Source organism: Maylandia zebra, linkage group LG9 (genome assembly GCF_041146795.1).
Source record: "Maylandia zebra isolate NMK-2024a linkage group LG9, Mzebra_GT3a, whole genome shotgun sequence".
Taxonomy (NCBI): Eukaryota; Metazoa; Chordata; class Actinopteri; order Cichliformes; family Cichlidae; genus Maylandia; species Maylandia zebra.
In genome coordinates this window covers 17,934,092-17,961,574 of record NC_135175.1, presented here as the reverse complement: position 1 = coordinate 17,961,574, position 27,483 = coordinate 17,934,092, and the positions used below count along the sequence as shown (strand labels likewise).

The 27,483-nt window shown below is 38.6% G+C and overlaps 1 protein-coding gene across 4 annotated transcripts in view; it reads right to left on the bottom strand.

Annotated features, from left to right (window-relative positions):
• Positions 1–304: 304 nt before the first annotated feature.
• The window catches only part of pip4k2aa (phosphatidylinositol-5-phosphate 4-kinase, type II, alpha a), a 28,487-nt gene continuing 1,308 nt past the window's right edge, over positions 305–27,483 (bottom strand). The window contains exons 2-11 of one of the 4 annotated variants that reach the window (XM_004546550.6): positions 15,606–15,703; positions 15,364–15,460; positions 14,006–14,158; positions 13,450–13,596; positions 13,284–13,322; positions 8,301–8,417; positions 5,424–5,537; positions 4,889–5,129; positions 4,544–4,647; positions 305–4,444 (exon numbers count right to left, since the gene is read on the bottom strand). In XM_004546550.6, the coding sequence (XP_004546607.1) occupies positions 4,364–4,444; positions 4,544–4,647; positions 4,889–5,129; positions 5,424–5,537; positions 8,301–8,417; positions 13,284–13,322; positions 13,450–13,596; positions 14,006–14,158; positions 15,364–15,460; positions 15,606–15,703 (1,191 nt within the window). In that variant the 3' untranslated portion in view covers positions 305–4,363. The remainder of the gene's footprint in view (positions 4,445–4,543; positions 4,648–4,888; positions 5,130–5,423; positions 5,538–8,300; positions 8,418–13,283; positions 13,323–13,449; positions 13,597–14,005; positions 14,159–15,363; positions 15,461–15,605; positions 15,704–27,483) is intronic. The other 3 variants (XM_004546552.5, XM_004546551.5, XM_004546553.6) reach the window with 3 other exon arrangements.

The following is a 27,483-nucleotide window of genomic DNA, read 5'->3' as shown; positions in this document are numbered from 1 at the left end:
AGCTATTAAAAAATGTTATGCCACTTTATTTATTCTAAATGGAATTTCCATTTTAGAAATAACTAAATTAATCATATTGAAAAAATGAATACACCCCCCCCTCAAACAAACAGATATTTTAAGTGTTGTTAACTAATATTAATTATTGGGAACATTTCTCATACAGTAGCTTGAATGGGTTTTTTTGTCCTCTGCACAGTGAGTATTACATTTTGTGGCATATCTTGTGCCATCTTATCCAGACAATCCTGAAGAGTTTAAAAAGAGAGACACAGAAAATAAACAATTCACAGCAGACTTTGAGTTAAGCAGGACCAGTGCTTTAATATGTTTGAGTGCGCTTATGGAATGGAGTGTATTATTATTATTATTATTATTATCATCATCACCATTGTCATCATTAAATGTGAATAACAATAAACATACATCAGTTTTGACCTCTCTGCCACTGAAAGAGGACTCTCGCTGACCAATGTCAGACAGCAATAAAACAAACACGCACTCTCACACATACACACACAGCAACGCTTGAACCAATTCTCATGTCTGAAAGGATTCGCTGCCGTCGTGAAACCAAAACACACCCTGCAGGGGTGGGCTGCTGTTTGACTTGACATCTGCATACTAAATGAATGGACGTGACTGTTTCCGAGGACTTTTAAAAGTTTGCGTTTGTCCACAAAGCTCAAAAAACAAAAACTGGTATCCCACATCTTTTTTTCCTGGTTTTGCATTTTTAATTCCCTTAAAACTTGATAAACCCTCATGAACGCTGGGTTGTTTCCCATAACTTTGGACATGTTCACATATGAGTGCTGCACACCTCACTCCATCTACCACAAAAGGAAAACAAGAACAACAACAAAAAAAAAGTTGAAACAAACAGACAAACACATTATACAACACACAATGTTCTTCAAGCTCATGTGGGGTAGTTCTGCTTGCTGGAAGATGCTTTTGGCAAGTTAACGGTAGCAGCAGGTCGACGGGTGGGTGGCGGATACTGGGAGAAGTTCATTCATTCACAAAAGAAGTCACAAAAAGCAGGGACTATTCATTTCACGGTACAGTTGCAGGGCATGGGTGTTACTGTTTTTAATTTTTGCATCTGGTGAAGTTCACCGTTTCCTTTCCAAAGCTTACACAAGGAGATCTCTGGGGCCCAATCAGCTCCCTCATTTCCACATGTTCTTTTTCGACACGTCCTATGTACAGTAGGAGCTACGCGACAACAGAAACAAAACAGCCCATTTACAGTGAAACAACACAAAAAGAATATTCACTAATCACTGACACAGGATGAACTATCAGCTGATAACCTCCTTGACAACAAGCAGGTGATCTGAGTTACACGGAAAGAACAGAAGCTGGTTTCACTAATGAATACACTGAAGTGGAATCTGGGAAAAACACTTCAAAAAAAAAATCACATCTGGAAATGCACATGTGACTGGTGGGTAAATATACAAAAAAAAGTCACAAAAAAACACACTCCACAATGCACTTCCACACACGCACACTATATTACCTCCTATTTTAATTTTATTTTTTAAATTATAAAGGCAGGACCAGCATGAACCAACAACAGACACAAACAGCATCTCCAGTTTGAGGAGAAGGAAAAGGATGCCTGGGAATGTAAATTTACACAACCAAAACCAACCCACTGTGTTCAAACATTACACAGGTGCTTGCTTTTTTTTTCCTCCTTAATTTTTTTTCCTTTTTAAACGTAGGTTAAAAAACAATTATTGGTTTTATTTAATTGAAAGGTTACAAATCTAAATGCAGATGTTGTGAAAGGTCGGAAATAAAAGTCGAAAACAAAACGTCAAAGTAAACACCCTAATATTAAAATAACATTTTACTGTTGTTTAAAAAAAATTACAAAATATAAAATTAAATAATTTGGAATAAAGGCACACATCTTGCACAGTGTATACAATGAAAAAAACAACAGTTATTTAAAGCATGGCAGGGGCTTTTTTTATGCTGGACATCTCACGAATGTGGTAAAAGTGGAGGGAGGGGGAGCACACACAAAGAGAATAGAACAGCCAACAACACAGACAAGGAAGGGGAAAGGAAACGAAGTCCCGTGACATGCATATTTGAGTTAACTGTTTTCCCCCCTAACATCTATAAATTGTATTAAATTCAAGCAGTATCATTCTTCATTTACCACAGCACTATCATTCAATCTGAAGGCTGACTCTCTCTCTCTCTCTCTTTTTTTTTTTAATTTTCCTTTTAAATGCAACCATTTTTCAGGACTAAAATCCAATGTAAAAAAATAACTGTGAATATAATCTATGATATCTAAACAAACATGTTGTGATGGAAGCGTTTTTGCATGGGTTATAACAGCCAAGAAGGACGAGTTTACTTGTTTTAGTTGGTTATCCAGAAGTGATAGACGACGTCATGCGCAAAAACAGCTTTTCTCACTTACATACATGTAAATATTGCATTTCCCTTGTTAAGATCGTTTCAGCTAATTGGGTATTCGTAACATTTGGTTCCTTTCCTCTTGTGCAAAATATACAAAGAAAAAAAAACACAAACTCAGAAACGAAACAAATATTAGCACGTCAATTCATAAATCCACCAAATTCAAATACACGAAATCCACCTTAAAAAACAAACAAACAAAAAAGTCAACAATAATGACATAATGACAACGATGAATAACAGACTCACAGCTGAGGTTAGAGAACGATGCTGTTGGTGTTAATGACTTAACAACACGTATCTTTACATCTACTATTCCCTCCTCCCCTTTCATCTCCCCCTTTACGACCTTTGAACACTGACACACACACTCCATCTGCCGCCACTGGGTGTGTGCTGGTACGATGCTGGAGGTAAACTGTCTTGTGTTTGCCCTGAACACAATCACACTACCACAACTACCGCCTGGTATCAAAAATCCCACCAATGCAGCACCTGTGGGCTCTTCTTATAGGGTCAGAAAGGCTGGATTAACAGAACTCGCCCACTTTACCTAATATTGCATTGAATTGTTTCCCAACCAATCCCTGTAAGAAGAGCCCACAGGTGACAAATGGAGGAGATGGGATTTGAATCCAAGCTTCTAAGATTAAAATCTAAACAAGTCGAGTTCCTTTTTGTTTGTTTTTTTGTTGTTGTTGCTGCGCGTGTAACAGACTGACAACCTCTTACAACAAATAAAAGTGCAACGTTTTATGATTTGACTCATAAGGTGCTGATGGCAACAGAAAGTTGAGGGCTGTTCATGTTTCAATCTGACACCCTGTACAAAGACACCATAACACGGAGTTGATTCGCTCTTGAGAAGCAACAGCCACATGTGGCTTCTGGGCAATTCTCTGCTGCCATGGAACAGAAAGCGTGACTTGCTAACTATATCGAACATACTGAAAAGTGGACAGCAAACAGAAGCTCCTCTTCTTATCTTACAATCGATGTTCCTCCATTAATAGTTCTTAATCAGAAAGATAGCAAAGTGCAGACACAGAAGTGCAGCTAGTGCTGGAGCTAAAAGCAAGCGTTAATTTACATGAAGTTAAGTAGTCTGTGGCCAGAGGTTAACCCAGAAGCTCAATTCAACAAAACCACAGGAATGAGAGGGGAAAGGGGGGGGCGGCGTCAAAAGGGCGAGTGCTGGAGGAGGAATTTAAATGGGAAAATTTATATGGCCGAGTACATGTTCAGCATTCGGGTGTGGGTCTGGCAGTTGGCCTGCTGGAAGACTGCTTCCTACTTCCTTATACGAAGCAATTGCATTAGACGAGGCTCAACGTAAACTTCCTCTTTATATCCCCGCTCGCGCCTCTGAGAGCGACCTCCACTTGTTCTCACACTAACCACATCAGACCCTTCCACCAACCTTCCCCCTCAACATCATATGGGAAAACCAAATACAGACATTGAAATAAAAAAAAAAAATGCAGGGAGCTGGATGATGTGTTAGAGGCAATAAAGGAAAAAAAAGCCATATTCCCAAATAAACGACCGTAAACAAAAAAACAAAACAAAACAGAAAAAGAATGTAATGACTGGGTCTCTTCCTTTTAACGCCTTTATCATCCAAAGTAACAACAACAGAATTCAACAGAGGAGAGGATGAATGTAAACGAACAATGTTTTTTTCCTTTTTAGCTGCAGCAGGTGGCACCCCACAGAAAAGAGAGACAGAGAAAGAGGGAAACAAACAGAGGTGAGGAGAATGGATAAGGGAGAGTGACACAAAGCCATCACAGCACCTTATTAATTCTTACTCTGGATGCTTTCCCTCTACATCACTTTCTCTAGTCCACCCCAACTCCCCACTTTCCCTCCCCTTTCCCATGTGCCTCTTTGCCCCTGTCACTCATGGAGGCTATGACAGGATAGTGGTGATGAAATCGTAAAACCTCTTCGAGTACTGCTCTGGGTTCACCGTGGAGATTTCTGCTCCGGCCTGCAGAGACACACACATATCCATCATCACTGGGCAAGTTTAACCTTGTTGTTTGTCAACTGAGCCACTGAAATAATGGGTCTCTATGCAGCTACGTACCCCGTGTTTGACAGTCTTGGCGGCGTGCGCAGCTTTCTTCTTGGCATCATAATGCTGCAGGATGTCTATGATAGCCATGAAATAAACCTCCTTCCTGGGAGCACCTGGAGTTTAAAGCAAATGCACCCTAAATAAGAAACCATACAACTGTAGAGGGGAAAAAGCAGATGCTGTTTAATGTATGTACAATTTCTCACAAATAATCTTCTTGAGAGACTGAATACCAGATGTGATAAATGCAGTGAAAACCAAAGCTACCAGTAGGGGGAGCTCTTAGTTCTTTGTTGTTTTGTTTTTCCCATTACATACAGCCATCACAATGCAAGGATTGCATTTCTCACTCACTTTCATTGCTTTTAATGGCATAGACGTCGATGGTGGGGTCGAACTCTCCAGGTGATAGTGGCTTGGTACTATCCAGGGTGTTGCTGGGACTGTCAGGGGGGGTCCCAATGCCTCCTCCGTCACTCTCACCCTCCTCCTCGGCCTCGTTCTCCTCGCTTTCCACTTCCTCTTGCTCAGCTCGCTCAACATCGTGGATCCCTACCAGCAGACTGTAGTCCATGAGCTTCAGTTGGGCCAGGAACTGAGGACGGTGCATGGAGGCAGGATGGTAAAATAATGTGTGGTGATGGAGGAATAGATGAGAGGAAAAAAATAGAGGTTGAGTTAAAACTTTGTAGCAAAATATAAAATGAACTAGTGATGAATGAATGGTGACATCAAGTGAGATCTTTTACAGCATGACTTGCTACCTCACATCTGGCTACATACAGCACTTAATGCATGGAAAGCCACTGATGGGACCAACAGACAGCGCAAAAGCCGAATCACAATTTGACAGGGAAAAAAAAAAAAAAAATTCATGTCGAACACATACCTCCACATCTTTCCTAAGCTTCTCCAGGAACATTTTCTTGTTCTCTTCGTTAATGTAGATCTTCTGCCCATCGTTGATGAAGTCATTGTCCTTGTACGTGGGCAGCTCTTTAGCCTGCCCATTAGTATTGGAGATTAGTGACCAGATAGAAACAGCCAAAACTACAACACAAACCCAAAAGGCATGGTACTGTATACAGCAGACCTGGGCAAAAATGTGCAGACAGAATTTTAGTGCTTAAATCAAGTGTAGATGAGGAAGTGTCAATAAATATCACTCCACCCAATCATACACAGATTCTATACTTGAACATACCTGAATACAATATTAAATAAAAGCTGTAACACCAGCATCTGTATTCTTCATTGTTTTTTTTCCATAGAATACTCACAAGACATTATATGTGTCATTACACAGGACTTAAAGATAGCACAGTCTTGCTCAACTTTAAGCATTAGGGGGTATTTCAAAAAGCACGATTACAAAGATTAACTCTAATCTTAGAAATGACTCATACTGAGAGTGCATGTAATTGCATCGGCCTAACAATCCTGCATGTTGAAATACCCCATTCACATATATGAGGCGCTGAGCCTGTGGTTTGTTCGATAAGCCTGTCTGCTTCAGCCAAACACAACAAGTACTACTGGTAACATAACACGAGTTGGCTACAGGGTACAAGCTGTCTGTCCAAACCAAGGCTTTCCTCTTTTCGAGCTAAATGTTTTGACTGTTTAATACAATGCATGCAACATGCACACAGCAGGGTACAGATCCACCTGATGCTCTAAGTTTACAACTTCCCGTATCACTTACACTTAAATGTATTTACTGTCTGTATTATCATCATTTTTTTGGCACATTGTACAGAAATTTGTACAGCATTTTAAATGCATTTGGTAGATCTGTATACTTTGTGTCATGAAAAAAAAGAACATCCAACTCAAAGCCACTAAAGGTCCTTTTATGGCACGAGAGTAGACTCCGAAAAGCATCCGCTCTCTTAGTTTCGCAGAAGTACTCTTGCTCTACTAGGATGCTTTTCAGATTCCAAATATTGGTTTGCAGGTAAAAAGATGTTTGTTTGATTTTAATAATTCTATAAAGCCACGTTATCTTTGAGACTAATTGCTATTATTCAGCCTAGAAGCAGAAGGAAGTAATTTCCTATTTAAATGTCAGTCTACAGGGATCAATTTTCTCCTCAACCATGCTGCTGCAAAACCACCAGCAGCCTGTAGGTGGAATAGGTGATACGTGGGTAGGGAGGGGCCTAGTTCTGAGTCACTGAGGAAAAGGAGAGCAGGAAATGAGGTAAGAGGGCAGCAGCAGCAGTTTAGCTACTACAATGTTTCTATGGCAGCAGGAGAGGAGCAGCAACACACAACACCTTGTGGCACTAGAACAAACTCAGACAGCACACACACACATACAAATACATACAGAAGACGCCTTTACAGGAATATTTCTCACATCATTGGACAATTGAGCACATATATATACAGACATAGACCTCCAAATGAAAAATAAATAAATAAATGAAATGTACAACTTTCTTGACTGAATATAGATGCGACATAAAAATAAATGAGGCTGACTGCAAAGAGCAAAAATAACCCAAAAACATTTTAGATGCCTGTCACCAGATCAGACATCCCAAATCTGGCAATTCATCCATCTTTCTGTGGGCTCATTTCAACTGTAATATTTCCATGCCCAAGCCTTCCTTCTTCTTGCTCCTCCAAGTCACAAAAAAATAATGCTTTCAGTTGCACTCTCATTGATTTTCTCAGCTACACTGACTAAAATAATTTGGGTCTGACACTTGACTGGTGCGCTTCGCTGAGGGAGCGAGAAAGATTTATTTGAGAGAGGGGAGAAAAAAAAAGGAAAGGTTGTTGATGAGCCTTACAAAACTGCATGACAGGTGAACTTTTCCACTGCCTTGAAAACGAATGTTGTTTCTTTTTTCTCCTGTCAGCTGGCTTGAAATGGATCTTGCAGTTTTGCTGTCTCCTGATTTTTATACCTTTATACACTGTTACAGTTACAGTGCACCTTTTACATCAGTGACATGTAATCTGCACACTATGAAGACTTCCTAATTTCACTTTTGTTATCCAGCACTTTGGTATCAGTTACTAGCAAATCAGCAGCTGTATTATAACCACTCAGACGTAAACACAAAATTAGCTACTTACTTCATTTAACACTTATGTTTGAGGACAGAACGTGTCTTTATGAGTGTGTACATCATTTATGTACACACTCATTGGTTTTATGTGGGTTTCCATGATTGTATGATTACTAGTTGCTCTACAAAACCCTTTTTAAAGTCCCAATGGCCATATTGCTGCCAAAAGCAGAACACCTAAAACTAGCAGGGCTTCAATATACTGGAGTATTTCTACAAAACAATGGAACATGGTCCCCAAAACAAATTATGTACTAGACAAGCACAGAAAAGGATGTTTCGCTTCAGTATTTCAGGTCTAAGGTTCTCCTTATCACACAGACATTTTCATTTTCTTCAGTACTTTAGTGGCTTAGAAGAAAGATCAAAATGTGAAGTATAAAAACAAATCGTCCCACTTTACTGCTTCTTGCTCTCCAGCGTTTCAAATAAATAAAGGTGCCAGTGAGTGAATGCTGGGAACAACAATGAATCACTCGGCGAACTCAATCTTACTGACAAGTTGACCAAAATGTGACTGTAAATGGATGAAATGTTTGCCAAAAATATGGCATTTAAATAACAGTGGATCAGCCTGGAGAACAAACGGAAATATTCGGCCATACAAAAAGAACAAAAATAAATACATAAAATAAGATAGATTTAATAGATCATGCCTGGTATATGAGCCCTGGTTCTCTTACATCTCTTACGTGTTTCATGGCGCAGTAAAAGCGCGTGGCAATCCGCAGTGTTTGCAGCCTTTGCTGAACATTACCAGATTTGGGCCGTGGGGGGGCATCCTCTGATGGGGGTGGCTGCTAGAAAAGGGGGAGCGAGGGAGGGGCGGTAGGGGTGGAGGAGAGGAAAGAAGAAAGGAGAGAGGAAGGAAGTTGGAAGTAAAGGCAAAGTGTTTAAAATGTAACAGAATACAATAGTTTTGTTTTCAGATTGGTAGAGGGTTGGAAAGGGCATCAGCGTGAAAGATCTGCATGACCCGTCAAGACGTTTGTAAATCTGATGTCTTTACAATGGACGTGCCAAGAAGTGCATATCAGTCTCCAACACAGTCATCCAACGAAGATGTAAAAAGATGACACTATTTTGTGGTTACATCGACCTAAAATAAATTTTTTAGACTCCCTCTAAAGCTTAAACATCAAAATTTAAGATCGATATTACATAGAAGCATTACTCTGCACCGCCTACATTAGTGTTTGTTCATTTCCCGGCTTAAACACCTGATAGAGAAAGAAAGCAGCCTGGCAAAGCTACTCTATGGAGCAAGGATCTGGGACTTAGCAGAGCGAGGAAACAACTGTAAACTTACTTGCATCCTATGAACCTACCAAACAACTTATCAGGCGTGGAACTTTTTCTAGAGGATTAAAATTACCGGACAAAGGAAGAAAGATAAAATATCAAGGAGTTCAGACTCATTCATATGGCCACATGAAAGCCATGTGGCCCCACCGGATACCAGCTGTTTCTACTGTGAAGGAGAGAGAGAGGACATTATTTTTTTATTTAAAAAGAAAATAAATGCAGTTTCGAGCCATTGAACAGAGACCTAGTGGTGATATTAGTTCTATTTCACAAACCAATGACCAGCGACTATTTATGACAAACAAACACAACCTCTAAATTTCACAGATCACCAAAGAAAATAAATAAAATAAAACGCTGTCACTGCTAGTGTCCTAAATACCTGGTTAACCACAAATAATATAAATAACATGATTTAATAGGCCCATATAAGACCAGTATAACCTCATTTGAGCTCTACTTAGTTTGAGAATAAAATAAATGAAGGTGTCAACCACCTGACTGTTTTTCTGGTAAATGCTGTATATAAAATGTGTCAGAAAAGCCAGCTGCTGCTGCTGCTTGACAGCCAAACCCCTGAGACAGCAGCTACAAGAACCACAGAATTTATTTCATGAAAAAAAAAAAAAAAAATGAAAGAAAGAAAAAAATATACATGTCATACATGAGTAGAACAGAAAATGCCCACAATGTGCAAAAGAATGAGACCGGTGTTCATACACATCGGAATGTGTTTGAAATCATGTAACTTTGTAAAGGATGCAGAAAAACATTATATATACCATGCAGATGCATGCATGAAAGGGAGAGGGCCATGCAGTCAGGAGAGGACTCTGCCGTGCTTGTTGTTTGTGTGCGTTTCTTTAAAACTTTTTTTTTTTAAGAATACAGACTGAGCAAAATGGACTGTTTCCCTTTTTTATTCTTATTTGACACCATTTTACTTCTTAGACATCTTACTGACCCACTGAGTGTGTGAGAGCAAACGTAACTTAAGCATGTCTGTATTCCTGTGTGTGGGGTCGTGTGTGTGTGGCCAGATCTTGATCTCTAAAGGCTGAACCTTAGTTAACTCTGTGAGATCTGTTCCAAGTCTGGTGTAAATGTATGTGTGATCAGATGCTGTATTTTGCACTCTGCAGTTTAACTATAAGATAAGTATTAGAGTAAAGAAGCTTCACGTATTGTTACTTGTTATTTCGTTATGTATTGCTTATTAGCTAAAAGTTAAACTAAGCAAAGAAATCAATACAACCTACAGGCAACAACGTGTAGTATTACCCCAGTTCCAAAGAAGTCCAAAGAATAAAATCTAAAAAATAAAAAACAAAGAAAACCAACAAGCAGCAATGATTTGCAAATCCCATGAAGCCACGTTATTGACAACAAACTATGGAAAGCACATCAAAAACTGTCAAAAATGAGAACTTTTATTACTTCATGAAAAACATTAGCTCATTTTAAATTTGATGACAACAGCACGTCTCAACTTTGCAACTGCACAATGAAAGGCTGGAAAAGTAAGTGATACTAAAAAAGAAACCGCTAGAGGAAAATTTTACTACTAATTAGGCTAGCGGGCATTGGGTCGGTAACATGACTGGGTGTAAAAAGAGCATCTTAGAGCGACAGAGTTTTTCAGAAGTAAAGATGGGTAGAAGTTCACAATCCGCAAGAAACTCAATCTACAAATTGTATGAAACAATTTCAGAATAATGTTCTTCAACTTTAAATTTCAAAGACTACCATCAAAAGTTTCAGAGACTGATTCTGAGAAATCTCTGTGTGGAAGGAACAAAGATCAATACTGGATGCCCGTTATCTTCAGGCCATCAGATGACACAGTATTAAAAACATCCATGATTCTGTCATGGAAATCACTGCATGGGCTCAGGAACATTTCCAGAAATCACAGTCTGCGAACACAGTTCGCTGTCCCATCCACAAATACGGGTTAAAGCTCTTTACCCTGCAAAGAAGCCATACGTGAACATGATCCAGGAGCACTACTGTCTTCTCTGGGCCAAAGTGCCCAGAGAAGTAAAGTAGAAGACTGTTCTGTGGTCAGGCAAATCAAAGTTTGAAATTGCTTTTGGAAAACGCTTCGTCCTCTAGATTAAATAGAAGAACCATCCAGCTTGTTGTCAGCATCCGTTTAAATGCCTGCATCTGATGGTATGGGGGTGCATTAATGCCTGTGGAATTGGCAGCTTGCACATCTGGAAAGGCACCATAAATGCTGAAAGGCATACTTAGGCTTTAGAGCAGCACGTGCTTCCATTCACATCTTTTTTGGGCATATTTGTACATTTCAGCAAGAAAATGCTAAAACGCATACTGCAGCTATTACAACGGCATGGCTTCATAATAGAAGAGTCCAGGTGCTGAACTGGCCTGCCTGTAATGCAGACATCTGGTCAATGAAACAAAAAACATGACAAAGATGACTCAGGACTGTTGAACAGCTGGAATCCTATATCAGACAAGAATGGGACAACATTCCTGCCCCAAGTCCAAACCTGCCCAAACTTTTCTGAGATGTGCTGCTGCCATTAAATTACAAATACATTTTCTCAGTTTAAACGTTTATGTTTTCTATGTTCTATTATGAATAAAATATGAGTTCATGAGATTTGCATTCATTTTTATTTTACATTTTAAACAGTGGCCCAACTTCTTTGAAATTGTTGTAGTTTAAGTTAACAGAAAATATAACATCTGACTTAATACATGCGAGCTTGCCAAAATGTATCCTGTTGCTTCTTAATCTCTATTGCTAGACAGCAAATGGTGCTTCACACAGCTGCGCTGCAGACGAAAAGAGGTCACATAGTAGGCTCACGTGTGTGTTAAATCCTCAGCTGTTTTTTTTTTCCCCTCATCTGTTTTAACCATAATAATATTTTGCTTGTTCCCCCATGTACAGGGGCCTATATTTAGTTCAGGGATTCCCTGAAGTCTTCCATGTCTCACTGCATGGTGTTCCACAATTAAGCCCCCCCCCCCCAATATAACTCGCTTCAAGCTGCTGTGGTTCAAAACTGGGGCAGCCTATGTAAATACCTTTTACAGGCAAAGACTAAACTTTGCAGAAATAAATGTGTATGCAGATAATGAAAAGAGCAGTGAGTTTTCCATCTTGCTAAGCTGATACACTGCACTGCAAAGTAATCAAAGACGATGTCTGTAAGTATCATTGTTCTAGATCAAACCTTCAACCTTAAGGAAAAAAAACAAAACAAAAAACAGCTAAATAAAACTCTTCTTATCAGGCAAGGTAACCATTTGAACTGTTGTTAGCGAATACACATTTAACACAAAAGACAAAATCAGTCAGATTTCTGCAAATTCTGTGACAACTCATTTTCAACAGGTGACTCTGTTCAAGCAGCCAAAAGCTCAAAAATAGGCTGTTTCTCACATCAAACAGCAAAACTTCCATCGCACAAAATGTCCTGCTCATATACACTGTTTACACACACACACACACACACACACACACACACACACACACACACACACACACACACACACACACACACACACACACACACCAACCAACCACATAAAAAAACAACATACTCAATCATGAGACAACATCTGTTCGAATAAAAACACTACAACAACAAACAGCCAGACAGAGTCAAACGCGCAGATGCACACAACCATCAGTCTTTCACACACAGACAGCAAGCAGGGGAACTAATGGATCAGCAGAAGCCAGGTTAGAGGGAATGAAGCAAATTAAAAGGAACAAAAATACCATGCAGTGGCTAGAAAGGGAATGGAGTGACAAAGTAGGTGCTACCTGAAGGAGATGGATATTTGCTACTGTCATCCCCACCCAAAGGGAAACAAAAGCAGACACCAGAGTCCTGTTAGTTAAACCATTTGGGTGATGACAGTGAGCCTGGAACTGTTTGAAAACACTGGAAACAGGTTGTTTTCTTTCTCATTCTCTAATCGTCCACATGGCTTTCTTATGACATGTTATTTAAACAAAATATTCACGTTTAATATACTATATTTAAACTATTCCTCAGACTGCCAGACTGTTCAGTAGTACCAGAACCAAGACATCGGCAGGGTACACAGCACAGCTGTTTAAGACGACACCAACTCACAAATCCTCTCAGAACTTCATTAAGCAACACTTTGCAAATTTAAGTGGAAGTCTGGTGGACTTGTTTAGTTTGCTTTGATATCTAAAGCTTTTACTTTTATTAAGAATTCTAGCTAAAATTGTAATTGATATCATTTACTGCTCAAAGCAGACAGGTATGGCTAAGAGTCCTATCCAGATATTTAGTATTCGTGATTATGTATAACAGTGGACCTTAGCTCTCAGCAGGTGACTATACCTTCTCCTTGTCGCTCGCCTCTCTTGCCACAGTGGACCCCTTAGAAAAACAAACAAAAAACAAAGACACACGGATTCAATTTCTTTTCACATTCATGCTGTATCTGATCACCTCTCCTCCTTCATTTCATTTCTTTTTTGTGTGTTCTTCTTTCCTTCCCTCTTACCTTGAGATCATATTTCTTGTAGACAGAAAGGCGGTGAGAGAAGACATTGCGAGTAACAATCATGTAAGTCTCATCCCCATCCACTGTGAGCCGGTACATCCCCAGAAACTGAGGAAGCAGCGTGTTGCCATGGCACTCAACAATAAACTACAGAAAGAGTGTGAAGAAGACAAATATATGACCCTTTTTTCAGTCACAATGGATACTTAATGCCTGTACTAACAGGGAGAGTTTATGGAATAAAGAAAGAGATTTTTAAAGCAAAGCACAACTTAGCTTTTTCCTGAGAGATGATAAACAGACTAAAGGGAGTAAGGGGCTCCTATTACAACAGCTATCAGTGGACATGGCATGACTATGGAACCCATAAAGTTTTTTTTTTTTTTTATCACTACTTAAACTGCAAGATCAATAAGAAGTTGCATTATTAAAGACAACAGCTTGTCCCTTTTCCTTTTGATGTTATTTTCATCAGCCATAGGCTAGCATAATCTATTTCTTCCTATGGAAGAATAAACAGTAAGTCATACATTATAGTTAAAAAAGCCCTCTTCACCTGATGGTATTTCTTTAGAATGTTGTGCATCTCGGCCACATCCTCGCTGCTGATGGTCTTGATGACGTACCGTTTGTCGTAAGAGGTATGGAAGCGGGCCCCACTGCGTCCCTGGGCCTCACTGTTTAAGGGAGCACTGCGTGTCAGAGAGTTCTGCAAACACAGAGCACAAACAAAGATGAAACAAGGATAAGGATGGGCACAATGAAATGACAGCAGCTTGTCATCTTTGCTCTTTGACAATCCTAACTTCCCTATAAAACCTGTTTTGAAAAAGAGTCAGAACTCATATTGACCTCTCATTATTGAATAGCTGATAGGGAAATTACATTTCTGAGGTAGTGCACAGTTGTGAGGGAGCTCAGAAATACAGCAAGTACATCTGCATTCTTATTGTTTCACCACCTCCCACACTCTAGTCTAAACATATGAGGGTTTGACCCCTATGGCTGCTGCGCTGCCAAAGCTACACACAGACGTAAACAGCCGCTGCCCAGACTTTGGAGCTCACAAGTAAGATGATCCAATACCCTATGGCTCAATCCCTCATTCTCTAAGAATTCCTCACCCCCTCTCTTAAACTGTTAGCTTATGTTGCTTATGTTGCAGAATGACAACAAACTTTGGAGTTATGTGGCAGAAACAACAATATCATTTCTTCTTATGTTTAGAAGCTTACAGAAGATTTGCTTTTTGAGACTGCTAAAAAGTATGAAAAGTAAGAAATGACCAAGTCTTAGTGCAATATTGAAATCATTTGAGTAACAAGCTCAACATGCTAAAGAAATGCTTAAATTTATCAATTTTTTTGCAGTGGTTACCAATTTTTCTCATAATTTATTTAACATAATGGTTACTGTTGCACTCTAATGACCTTCCCAAAGCATAAACTAATACGTCTGACATTAAGCACCATGAAAAATAACAAACAAACCTTTAAACCTTCTATCTTCAACAAGTGTCTAATACCAGTTTAATAGCGACAATGTGGCATTTTGGACTGGTGACTTTCAACTCCTACTGCAGCCAGCTGAGCCCTAATGAAAACATGTAAGAGGGGCAGCTGCACTGAGCTGGGAGACAATGACATCCAAATACAGCCAACTCACATACTGCACCGGGAAACAGGGATTTACTGGGAAAGAGCAAAAACTGAAGACAGAGTGGGCTCAAACAAAAGAGGGAAAAGATGACTGCATTTGTTTTGGAGTAGTTACGTGTTTAAGTGTGCTTAGATTGTTAAAGTTATTAGACTGTGAAACATCTACTAAAAAAACATGGTTATCTTTAGTAAGTGACAACCCAATATTCAAATTTAAACCAATCATATACTACAAATGGTAGAAGTCTTTTTTTACCAAAAAGTCCTGATCATCGATGCCAAACCTCTCCCTGAGGTTTCGAAACACCAGAGGGCAGTACTCTTTGAACTTGAAATGGCTAGGCATGTTCTCCCTGTGTGTACACAAAAATCAGAAAAACATAACGAAGAATTCATGAATGCTATTTAGTGTGTTTTGTTACTCCTTTATGCTTAATTTAAAAAACACATTTATTTTGGTGACACACAATTACTTTGGAATTTAAAAAAAGAACTTACTTGTTGAACAGGTGGTTGTCCACTTTAATCTTAGAATAGGCCTTGAAGTCATCTGGCATGAGCATGATGGGAATCTGGACATGGCTTAACTCGTTTATCTGTGCAAAGAAAAACACAAAAACAGGGTCAATCAGTCATGCATCTAGGAAAACGAAGCAGCTTAAAGCATGTCTGTGAAGCATGTGGTGTATAAGAGGTCCCAGAAATCCTAGACAAAATATGATGTAGTGACCGAGGAAATTAACACTTAAAGGATTCTTTCATTTTATCTTTCTACACAATGTGGAAATAAAGTTAAGATAGAACATGGATTGTGCTCGGTTTGGCTGTTCTAATATTACAGTTATCAATCCTACATAACTGAGATATCTGAAATTTGGGGTCCTGAAAACAAAACATTGATGGATGAATTTGTAACCCACACTAAAGCAGATATACAAGTTATTGTGCTTTATTATTTAAAAGAGCATTAACCAATGTGTCCAGGGCCATCAATTAATGATAATCTTCAGCACTGAACAACTGGAGATGTAAACATTTTAATAGATTACATTTCTAGGATCATGTCATCTACAAATCTGAAGGACGGGCAGTGAAGAGAATCAAAAGGAAATGCTCCAGAAAATGCAAATGTTTGTCATTGTTTTTAAATGTACAGACAATGACAAAATGGGGACTTTAAAAAGAGTGACACGCAGCCTGTAATGTCAATATAATGTCTAATACAAGACATAAATAGAGTCTAGATAACATGTGGATTTGTAGGAGTAAGAGAATGTGTTGCAGAAAAGTTAATCTTAATATGCTTCTTCAAGATCCTGCAGTCTGTGAAGCCCTGCTATTTTCTAATCTTCTTGATAGAACATGTTTACAGTTCAGAGCATAATGACATTTTCTTTTCAGTGTGCAATGCCATTTCTCTAGTCTCTGAAATGCAATTTTAAAAGAAACTGGGGTGTCCTCATTACTAGCTAAAAATTGAGCACTCATCCTTTCAAAACCCCCAGTGACATTTACCTTGAATTTCAAGAGTGATGCTTCAATGAACCTTATACAGTGAACAGGAGAGCTGTGATCACCTATGGTACATTTGCAGGAGCTTCCCTTGGAGCTGGCCATGCTTCACATTGCTGCACTGCACAGACCTGACATTTGTTATGAATCAGGCACAGCTTGATACACATACGATGTGTGTATTTGTGTGTGTGTTTGTGCATTTGTTGTTGGCTGCCGGCAGGCTTCCTAGCAGGTTGCTTGAATCTATTAATAACCCTCCAATCATTCCACCAAGCACACTCGTGATGACGGTGCAGGGAGTAGCCTAAAATATTTCATTTTGACTGATTAATAACAAGACATGTGCATGTTCCTCTGCAGCCATGTCTCAAATGTGATTTAAATTTTCTACATTGCTTACAGCTAGGATTGTGCTGAGATTCAAAATGAGGTGTCATATCACGACTTCAGCATCTCACTTAAACGAGGTATCCAATGTTTTTACCATTGCAGATCATCTGCAGCCTTGTAAAGTTGCAGAAATGTTGGAGACAGTATGCAACAGAAAGTTCATTATACCAGTCACAGTCAGGTGAAGACATGTATTAACAGGCTGAGCGTGGAAGAATACGTCTATGATCTTGTCCACTCTCAAATTATTATATATGACGAAACTGCTATATTAAAATGTAGACATTCAGCATTAATAATTTAAGAAAAATCTGTAACTAATGACTAACAAATTCCCAGCACAGCCAAGATGTAGGGCTAATTCCCCACAGGCTCATGATATTAATTTATTTTGGTCAAGTATATAATCTGAGCCTGTTCTGCCACTTGAACCTGGACCCAAGTTCACAGATGTCATATCCAAGTATGGTTCAGCACCCTGTTGTGACAGGCACTATCGTCACAGTGACGTAATACAACAGATGCATCCTGGGTACACAAGGGAGATGTCACCTAATCAACAAAGCTGCATTTCACACAAGAGCAGAGACAATGCCTCATCACACCACGCAGACACAGACACAGACACACACACACACACACACACACACACACACACACACACACGTGTCTGTGAGGACACTAGTGTTCAGCAATGACAATTGAGATGAAAATATCTGTTAGATAAAAGAGACGATGGGTCCCTCGAGGTTCATTTTTCCCCAAACTACCCTCATATGACCATTTGTGTAGATTTACTGTTTCAGCAAATGTCCTTGTTGCTACCTTTAAATTTCACAACCATAAAAACAGCAAAAGGAAACATGAGAAAGTGCCTACCCAGGATGACAATGTTGCCCTATGTTTTACAAATGAAGATTTTTTTTTATAGGCTTCTACCTTGATGCTAAACATCTGCGCAGGTGCCTTTGTGGAAATGTTGTATATAAACTTCACTATAGTTGACTATAGTTGCGCCTAGCCCACACCATATAATGTTAAGTAGAGCTATTTCATGTTTCAGGCTCTCATATGACCATCCAGTTCATGTGCTTATTTTCCTCCATCTATCAAACTTGCAGACAATTTCACACCACCACTTCCTTTTTGTCTCCATGGTGATGAAGACTGGTTTTCCGGCCCAGAGTGAAGTAAGTGTGCGCTGTTGCTCCATTGGACAGGAAGTTGGTGAAGATAGCATGCTTTGTCAGCAGCTCGGCATAGCCTCATCTTTCTGCACAATGACAGATGACTCACTAATAGTTGAAAGAGTGAATGAAACAGAGCTGAAAAGAAAACTGCTCCCAGACTTTTATATAAAAGAAGCAAAACTAATCAGACCCGCAATCAAGATGGGTAGCCCTCAGGGACATATTTGACAATGAACAGGAAAGATGCGACCAATCATGATCATACTTATCTTTTCTGATAACACCATTACTGATTTGCAAACTATAAGCAGAATGCGTTATCAGTGGAAAAAGTTAACTTGGTAATGTAATTATTCTGATGTGTTCCTCTTGAACCTTTGTTAGTAAAGGTCAAACATAACATTTTTAGAAAGAGAAACAGGAAACATTTTCACATACCATTATTTGATAGTTGCATATAATAGGTCTGGTCTCGCTTTTAAGAAAAACATGTTTCACTACGCTGTAGTTGGGGAAAATTGTCCATTGTTCTAGTGATGGCTAGAAAGGTTATTTAGGGTTTCTGCCAGTTAACTGTTAGCCTTGCGACCTGCAGGATCTTAGCTTCAGGGGAATTTTTGTCAATGTCTTTTAAGATTTTTATTTTTATTTTTTTAAACGTTAGCTGTAACTGTTAAATAGGCTATTGGTGGGCACACATAAAATAACCTTAAACATCTCTAAGGAGACAAGTAAATGAAAGTAATTCACAGTCTTGTGTTAACATTGTAAATGGACTGGACTGCTACTTATAAAGCAACTTCTATTGTACTTACACCTTTCTGTCTTCTCTTTTCTTTAAATGAGAGAATATTATTAACTATAGATTAGATTCCCCTCTTGTTTTGGACCATACGGTACACATCAGTGCAAGTAGATACTGCAAGTATAGTGTGATGCATTTTTATTGCTTAGTACTGATTTTAGTACTGATTTAATTTTGAACAACATAAAACCACTTTGAACTGTCAGGAAATTGCTGGCTACGAGTACTGTTCAGCCTTTTGCTGTGCCTGTGGTTTAATGTATGGTGCTATGAATATAACCTGCTGTACAACTATTTGAATCAGCAGTACTACTATGACAGATTTGCTATCAATACATCACAGGAGTGCGGAAGTACAGCAGCTTCAGCGCAACATTTAGACAGCATAACCAGCGCTGCTGCATGTGTTTACACCTATTAAACAAATGTGTCACAACCAGACTCAGAATAAATGAAGCACAGCCTACAGCGACAAACACAGTGACAGCTATGTCCTCCCATGGACATAGTCATAAGTGGTTTTAATCAACTTTGGCAGGTATTACTAAAAGCCTGTTTTTGCTATCTTTACCAGTTGCAAACGTTTTGCTGGTGTTGGTTTATCCTTGTGAAACCAACACCAATCTACCCATCTATGTGTTAATTATCACAGCAAAATGTGGTGCAGGCGATACACTGCAACAGGAACTGCCACAAAGGCAATTTGGAGTACTTTAGCTTATGGCAGTATGAAAAAAATAGTTTCCACAGGACATTGTGCAATCCAGTGAAAAACTATGCACACCTTTAGGTACAGCTTATCAAATTCACTTGATTGATCACAAGCAAGTGTCACCAAATCTACAGAGATTGGTGACACTTGCTTGTGACACTCCACAAGCAAGTGACGCTCCATTGGAGGTGTCTGGCTGCATATAGTGCAAATAGAGCTATTTTGGTGAAAAACAAATACCATATCAGCACAAACACCTCATACCAACTGTGGTCGAAGGGGTGATGATTTGGGTTCACTGTGTGGCCACAGGACCTGGACACCTTGCAAGGTAATTTGACCATGAATTCCTCTGTAAATTAAATCTTTAAATTGGGTCATGCAACAAGAGAGTGATTCCGCAGCAGAAAATCTACAACAGTTGCTAAAAAAAAAAAAAAAAAAAAAAAAAAAAAAAAAAACACAAAAAAAACAAAACACTCAAGGTGCTGGAAAGGCCCAAAGTCCAGAACTCAACTCAATTACAATGCTGCAGCAGTCCATAAAGAGAGCTGTGCATGAATGAATGCATGCAAACCTAACTGAACTGAAGCAAAATTGTAATGAAGAGTCAGCCAAAATTCCTCCACAATAATGTGAGAGACTGATTTACAAAAATACAAAAAAAAAGATACCAAAAAAATGATTGCTTCAAGTTATTGCTGCTAAAAGGTGATTCTACAAGCTATTAAATCATGGAGGGTACTGCATTTAATAGGACTGCACAGAGTCATGTGAAAACAGTTTTTTGACATGACTGTATATCATAAAAATGGTATTTTGCAATAAAGACTTACCTATAGTGTTCACAAAGCTAATATGTTACTCCGTATCTTGCATTTTTAACTTCTTTAGAACCACGGTTATTTATCTGTTGATTTAAATTTTTGCACAATGGGTGTGGTTTTGAAAACATGTCAACGTAAGTATGATCCCAATGTAAGATAACATGTTCTTCTAAATGCAATGATGCCGAAAAAGATCTGAGCCTGAACAATAACAACTGTTGGTACACCAACTTTCACCATAGTCCCAAGCAGTGGTGGTCTACGACATAGTACATAATACTGCATCATAATCCAGGTTAGCCTTCTTTCTATGGTTTACAGGAAATACAAAAAGTCACCTTACTACGAGGTAACTCAATATGTACTGGGGAAAAGAAAAAATACTGGCAGTAGCCAGGGGTACCCCTTAGCTTCCTAATAGATCCACCTATGGTATGGATTTCAAAATCCAATGTTGCCTTGTTCTCAACTTATCGCATTCACAAAATTTTAAGAAATCTTGGCCTCTGACCCCTGACCTTGAGGCTGAGGTCACTGAGCTACGAACTCGTCAAAGATTTTTAGTAGATACACGTATGTTATCAATTTGAAACTCCTATGTTGCTTTGTTCTCAAGTTATCACATTCACAAACTTGGGTGTCCATGTCACCCACCCGCCTGCCTGCCAGGGTGATGACAACACCCCATCAGCCATAAAGGGCCAATGCTTAGAAATGCAAAGTAAAACACTGAAGATTCACTACCAATATCACCACCGCAATTGAACTATGTGGAGATGTGGTTGATGTTATATTTATAGATTATTGTGGTTCAAACAAAATGGAAATAATTAAGAATGAAAACTATAAAAACAAAGAAGATACAAACTAACCATGGATCTGCAGAATCATTTCACCCCTACTACAAAGACAAGAGCAGGATGTAACGTAAATTTGTAATGTAATTTTGCCATTGATTTCATCACATCCTGTGTATGTTTTAAACCAGGGGTGTCAAACTCAAATACACAGTGGGCCAAAATTCAAAACTGGAACAAAGTTGCGGGCTAACGTTAATATTTATTGAAATATATTTATTCCTCGAGATATAAGAATGAATCTTTTCTTATGGACTCAAACACGTTTTGCTGAAAAACTGAATATGGAACAAGCAAAGCTTAATACTAAACAATATATATATTAGCTGTATAATACCAGTAGGCCAGCTCTAATAGTAATTTGGTATGGCTTCGCGGGCCAAATGTAATTAGGCTGCGGACCAAATTTGGCCCGCGGGCCAGAGTTTGACACCTATGTTTTAAACCATTATTATTCAATATTAGGATCTCCAAGAGGCTGCTAAGATTGTGTTTCTCTCTCCACCTCTTTTTAAAAAACAAAATACAAAACGGAAATGCACCTATTAAATTATAGTTTGTTTCTACAGTTACCATGGTCACAAGCAAGTACACAGTATTGAAGGCGACACACATGCACACAAGCATGCGATAACGAAATGGAAAAAAAAAATTTATATGCTCAGTGCAAGTAAACCACATGCTTCAACAAGTTCTTCTGTCTGTCACTGCCTCAGGGTGACAGGATGTGAGGTTTCAGCTTTTCTCCATAATCATCACACGTATTAGCTGTGGGTCACTCCTACAGATATTTATAGAATCAAACTCTTATGTAATACACAGAAGCAGGCACAGCTACTCTGAGTCAGACACAGAGACAATGAGGCAGGAGAGAGGGGGACAGGGCATGAAACTGAGCCACATAGACAGGATGGCAAATAAAGAGACCCTCACAAAACTAGTTAAAAATCTGCAGGAAGGGGAGGGGTTTCGTGAAGAAACAGAAAGAAAAAGAATGAATAGTAGCGCTAGTATGAATTAAAATTTAGATCAGGGGGAGCCAGATTTTTTAAAAAGGAACAAAACTATTTTAATTTAAACTTGAAACGATTACCTACAAAGATAAATTTAGATCCTGCTACATAGGCCTGACTGGTAAAATAAAAATCAACACACAACCTATCAAATTTATTTTAGTTTTAAAAGCACTGGAGCAGATTATATGCAACAGCATGTCAGAAAATGCTGGAGTCAAAGCTACATTAATGTAAAGGATGCCTAAACAGTCACAATGCAGCATTCCAGCCAATGACAAATCTACTCACACAACAACAGCAGAACACATTCTGACACACTTCTCTTCCAACACTGCCCTCATACAACACAAGGACTTACAAATAGACCTGACAGACAAACCAAAACTTTATCCCTTGTTACAGACTCCCAGGGGAGTCTGAGCCAGATTCATTGCAGAATCAAACTGGAGATGCAAGGTGTTTGGCACCTGAAAACATTTTTAAAATTAGCTTGCAGTAGCCAGGACTTTTATGCATCTTTCTAGGAAACAAGTATTTTTGACTTCACCATTGGGTAGCTGGAAAGATTCTACAGATCACGATGGCAACAGCGACCCGTCAGGAAGCCTATCAAGGTCACAGCTACAGGAGTGTTTAAGGTGTGACAACAGACAGATGGGTCACACAGCCATCTGCCTAGAATTTTTTGGGGGGGGGAACTGAATGTCTATGAGCGTCTTTTATGCACAAATTTTCCTTACAGAATAGTTAGCTTCAAAGGTTTCAAATTTCCCCAGGCTTGGTTTTCCTCTTCAGCACTCTCTATTGTAGTGTATTGATCTGATTGGCCATCTAATCTACAGCCAAGTATTTTTTTTTTAGTGCCTGCCCTTTTAAAAGACTCCAAGGACAATTTCCCAGATGGTTCAGAGTTGCAAACCATCTGGCACATCAGGTGAGTTAGGACCTAAATTCATGCCAACAGGTTCTGCAACAGACTGGGTTCTATGAAGTCCCTGGCTCACCATGGTAACACTACTAAGAAGCAGTAAATATTCACAGGTTAGAGATGCAATCTGTAAAGTGTTCTTTGTAGTGTGAAAACATTAATACAGAGAAAACGCTTTATGGTGTTGCAATTTTAAGAAGCTAAAATGGGTTGCTAGTTTGTCTTATTCTAGGTTCATTTACATTCAGGCTAAAGCATAATAACAGCGTTACTATAAGACAGAGCCAAGAACCACACTTTTCCTTCCCTCTGAAAGCCACTACTTTCAGCAAGAATGCAGACTGTTAGTTAACTTGCCATATCCTGCAAGCTCCAAGTGCTAATTCTACGCTTTTCCTTATTTTTTGTCATATATAAGTTTACCGTTTCGGATGCTTATTTTAAATGTGGTCAGCGGTTAAAATAAACATTTTTTGCATTTTATTGAGGTCACATAAAGTGTAATATGGTCTTGCAGGCACAAAGGTCTGCTTGTGAGCACAGCAGTCCCACACACCTGCTGTGCAAACCTGCTGTGTGCAAGGGGCACCCAATCAGAATAAATCTGTTTTAAAGGCATGGGGGCCTCTATGGGAGAGCCTTGCTTGGGGAGTAGATGAACATGGGCTGCACCAACAAGATTAAACAAATGATTTTTTATTTTATTTTTTTAATGTGAATCACTCATAGCTACTCTAGTAGAGCAAAAGATTTAAAAATTAGAATTGGAAACAAGCATTACAGGCCCTGTTTCATTCCCCCAAGCTAGACACTTAGAGCTATGGTCTAAATCCGCTGTCATGTAAGTTTCTTTTATTAAGTTTTATAGTGAGAAAAATCTTCCTGACAATGGCAGAAGGCAAGAAAAAGGACCAAATAATACTCTTTTCGAAAATCCACACTGCAATTTTTATGGCTTGAGGCACCCCAATCCCAATTTATAATCTTAGTGCAGCCAAAAACAGATGCTATATATGCTGACAACATTTCAAAGTACTAGGATTAAAATAAAATGGGCTACTTGCTTAAGCAGGTTATTTTAAGGAAGCTTTTAAATACTTCAAAGTACATATCTTTGGTTAGCTATTACACAACAACAATTCTGATGACATACACATAGTTTACGGGATCATTTAAACATCTCATTTATTCCTATGATTGCTGGCACTCTATTTGTCTCATTCTGCATGCCATTCTCACTTCACTGGACTAATATAAAGGTTGGAACTACTGGCATCTAATCTGCACTGGAGAAATGAACGGACCAGTAATTCAAATAAATCTGGTTTTTAAGCCAAGACAATTTGGATTATTCAGATGACAACCCACAGTGGTTAAAGAGGGTGGTTACAACTGCAGAGCATGTGTATGAATGAATGTGTTTCAATGTCCTACTGTCTTTGCAGTCTGGTGGCATTCCCAAGCCTCACCCTTTATTCACTCCCTTTTTAGTTCATGTTACTTTTGCAATCTCCTTGCTGCAGTGAGTGACCTTTAGCTCGGGCTGACCCGTAATAACCAACCCAACATTAGTTTATGAGAAGAGTGTTAGTTCACTGGTTGGTTGCCAGGAAAAACAAAACAAAACAACAAAACTCAAAGTCTCACTGAAGTGGCAAAAGTCACTTATAGATAGATATTACTGTTTACACAGCTGGTTCCTCCATTTATTAATTTTATACGCGTCAGGCAGGAAATCCAAACAGTGGGTTTATTTCAAGAGTAAACGACAGCCCCAATAGAGCGGCAAAACCCACAGGCAAACATTCACCTACCATTTATCAACGTCAAACATGGCTTATCATGTTAAATGCACAAAAAGCCCAATAATAGCCAATTAAACACTCATTCTACTATTGGAACAGAGTCCTTGCTGACTGTTGCTTTAATGGTATCATTAACTGGCGGCTTCCTGTGTGGTGTTGTAAAATTTAGATTTTTAAAGCTTATACTAGAGGTCTGTATCTCTGTAATTATGCATAGTGTTACCAAAGATATGTAATATCTCAAATAATTCAAGAGTTAACAGCAGTTTTAGATGCTCCCTATACATACAATTATAATTAATTTAATAAAAAAAATGAATGATGCATGGATAAACAGTTTAAAATGGATGGATGTTTAGATGAATGGATAGATGGCTATCATAAATGTGCATGAGTAGCTAACTACTTGTCAACAAGGCAAATTTGGTAAGGGGTGGCCCTACTTATATCAATACTTGATGGCCTAAACACTCAGTGGCTCAATCTAGTAACCTGACATGGAATGTAATTTTTACATAGCTGATAGTATGACAAGCTGAGTACCTGCTGAGAAAAACTGCAGGAGAAGTAGCCTAAGGCATAACAAGGGAATGTGCTGACGACTCCAGTGCACTGTTGAGCAATCTGAGTACAGTTTGAACATGTATTCAATGATTCTTCAAACTCTAGGTTTTTATGGTTACAAGGCACTGACCCATAATGTTTCAGCAGACAGTTGACACAGCACAAAAGTAGACACCTGAATCCGATAAATGATTATGATATAATCCTAGCTTTGACATGCATGGACAAACACAAAAACCAACAAATGATTTTCTCTTAAATTTACTGATGTGACAAAATAAATAAATAAATAAAAATTAATAATCCATGATATAACCATAAATTTTTATTGAAGGGTTTTAAGAGCTTGGTGGCCATCTAGCTGATACAACTGCTTACATCACATCTGATGAGCAAAACCAGTAAAGTGAGGACAAATGTCGTATATTTATATACATTTATCTTTCGTAGGCACTTCAATGAACAAGAGACTGACTAATTTGTAGTGCATAGCTTCACAGAGGTAAAACTCTCGTGTTTCTTACTTTGAGCCTTCAGGCTTAACACTAGCCAGGTGACTGTGATCCATCTACAGACTACAGCTTAGATAAAGAATAAAAGCTTTAGATCTTTAGCTGCCTTGGCATCATGCATGTCAGACTATTCTGAGGTTCTGTAATCCACACTAAACTGCCACAATGAACCCTACTCCAAAAAATCAAATGCTGCAGAGTAAAAAAAAAAAAAAAAAAAAAGTAACACATTCCCATAAAGACTTTACCCTCAATCTGCCCACAGTGCTGCAAGTATGTCAAATATCCACCAAATACTCCTCAACCTGCCTCAAACTGACATATAGATATGGACAAAAACAAAATAGACTATGATCACTGCTGAAAAAGTCATTAGTGAAAATAAATGTCTAGCTATTAATAAAACAAAGTGCATCATTTTAAACTAAATAATTTAAGAACAAATAGGTGATTTATTACATTAAAAAAAGGTAAACTTTTTTTTTCCATTTGTCAAAAGGAAAAGAGATGTCATTAGAAGACACTCCATTCATTCTTAGTTAATTTGCTACCATGCACATTCTTATTGTTGTTTGTTTGTGTGTATATATATATATATATATATATATATATATATATATATATATAACAGGCAGAGAAAAATAAAGCGTGAGAAATTAGAGCATCAGTTACAATCAAAGAATAAAGGTTACTGCCATCATTGTTAAAAAAAATCTATAACTAACATAAAAATAAACGTGTATGCTTAATAAATATATGAATGCTGCTGCTCAGCTCATTTGGCTATACCTTGGAAATCAGTTCTCCTCATTCAGTCTGGTGCCAAAAGATTGCCCTACAGTTATAACTCTGCTATAATTACGATTTTAAAAACTGGGCAAAAATCAAGGATAAGCTATATACTACAACTGTAACAAAAAAGGAGCTGTCATCTATGTGTAGCCTAAATCTTTTTACAAAACACTGCTTACAGGTATAATACTTGTGATTTGGTGCCAGAAATATTTGCATGTCCTCTGTCTGCCAAGTTGTGTGCTTTTTCCAACATCTGAGAAGTGGCCAAGTGCAGCAATTATTCAGCAAAGGAAGAGAAAGACAGCAGAGATAAGCTGTCTTGCATGGGAAGATCTGCTCTCTCATGACACAGAGCCCTAGGAGCTTATCCTACATGTGCACAACAGGAAGCCAAAGCGAGTTCACCGCACACGAACACACGCGCGCATGCATGCATCAAAACCACGGCCTAATAAGATCC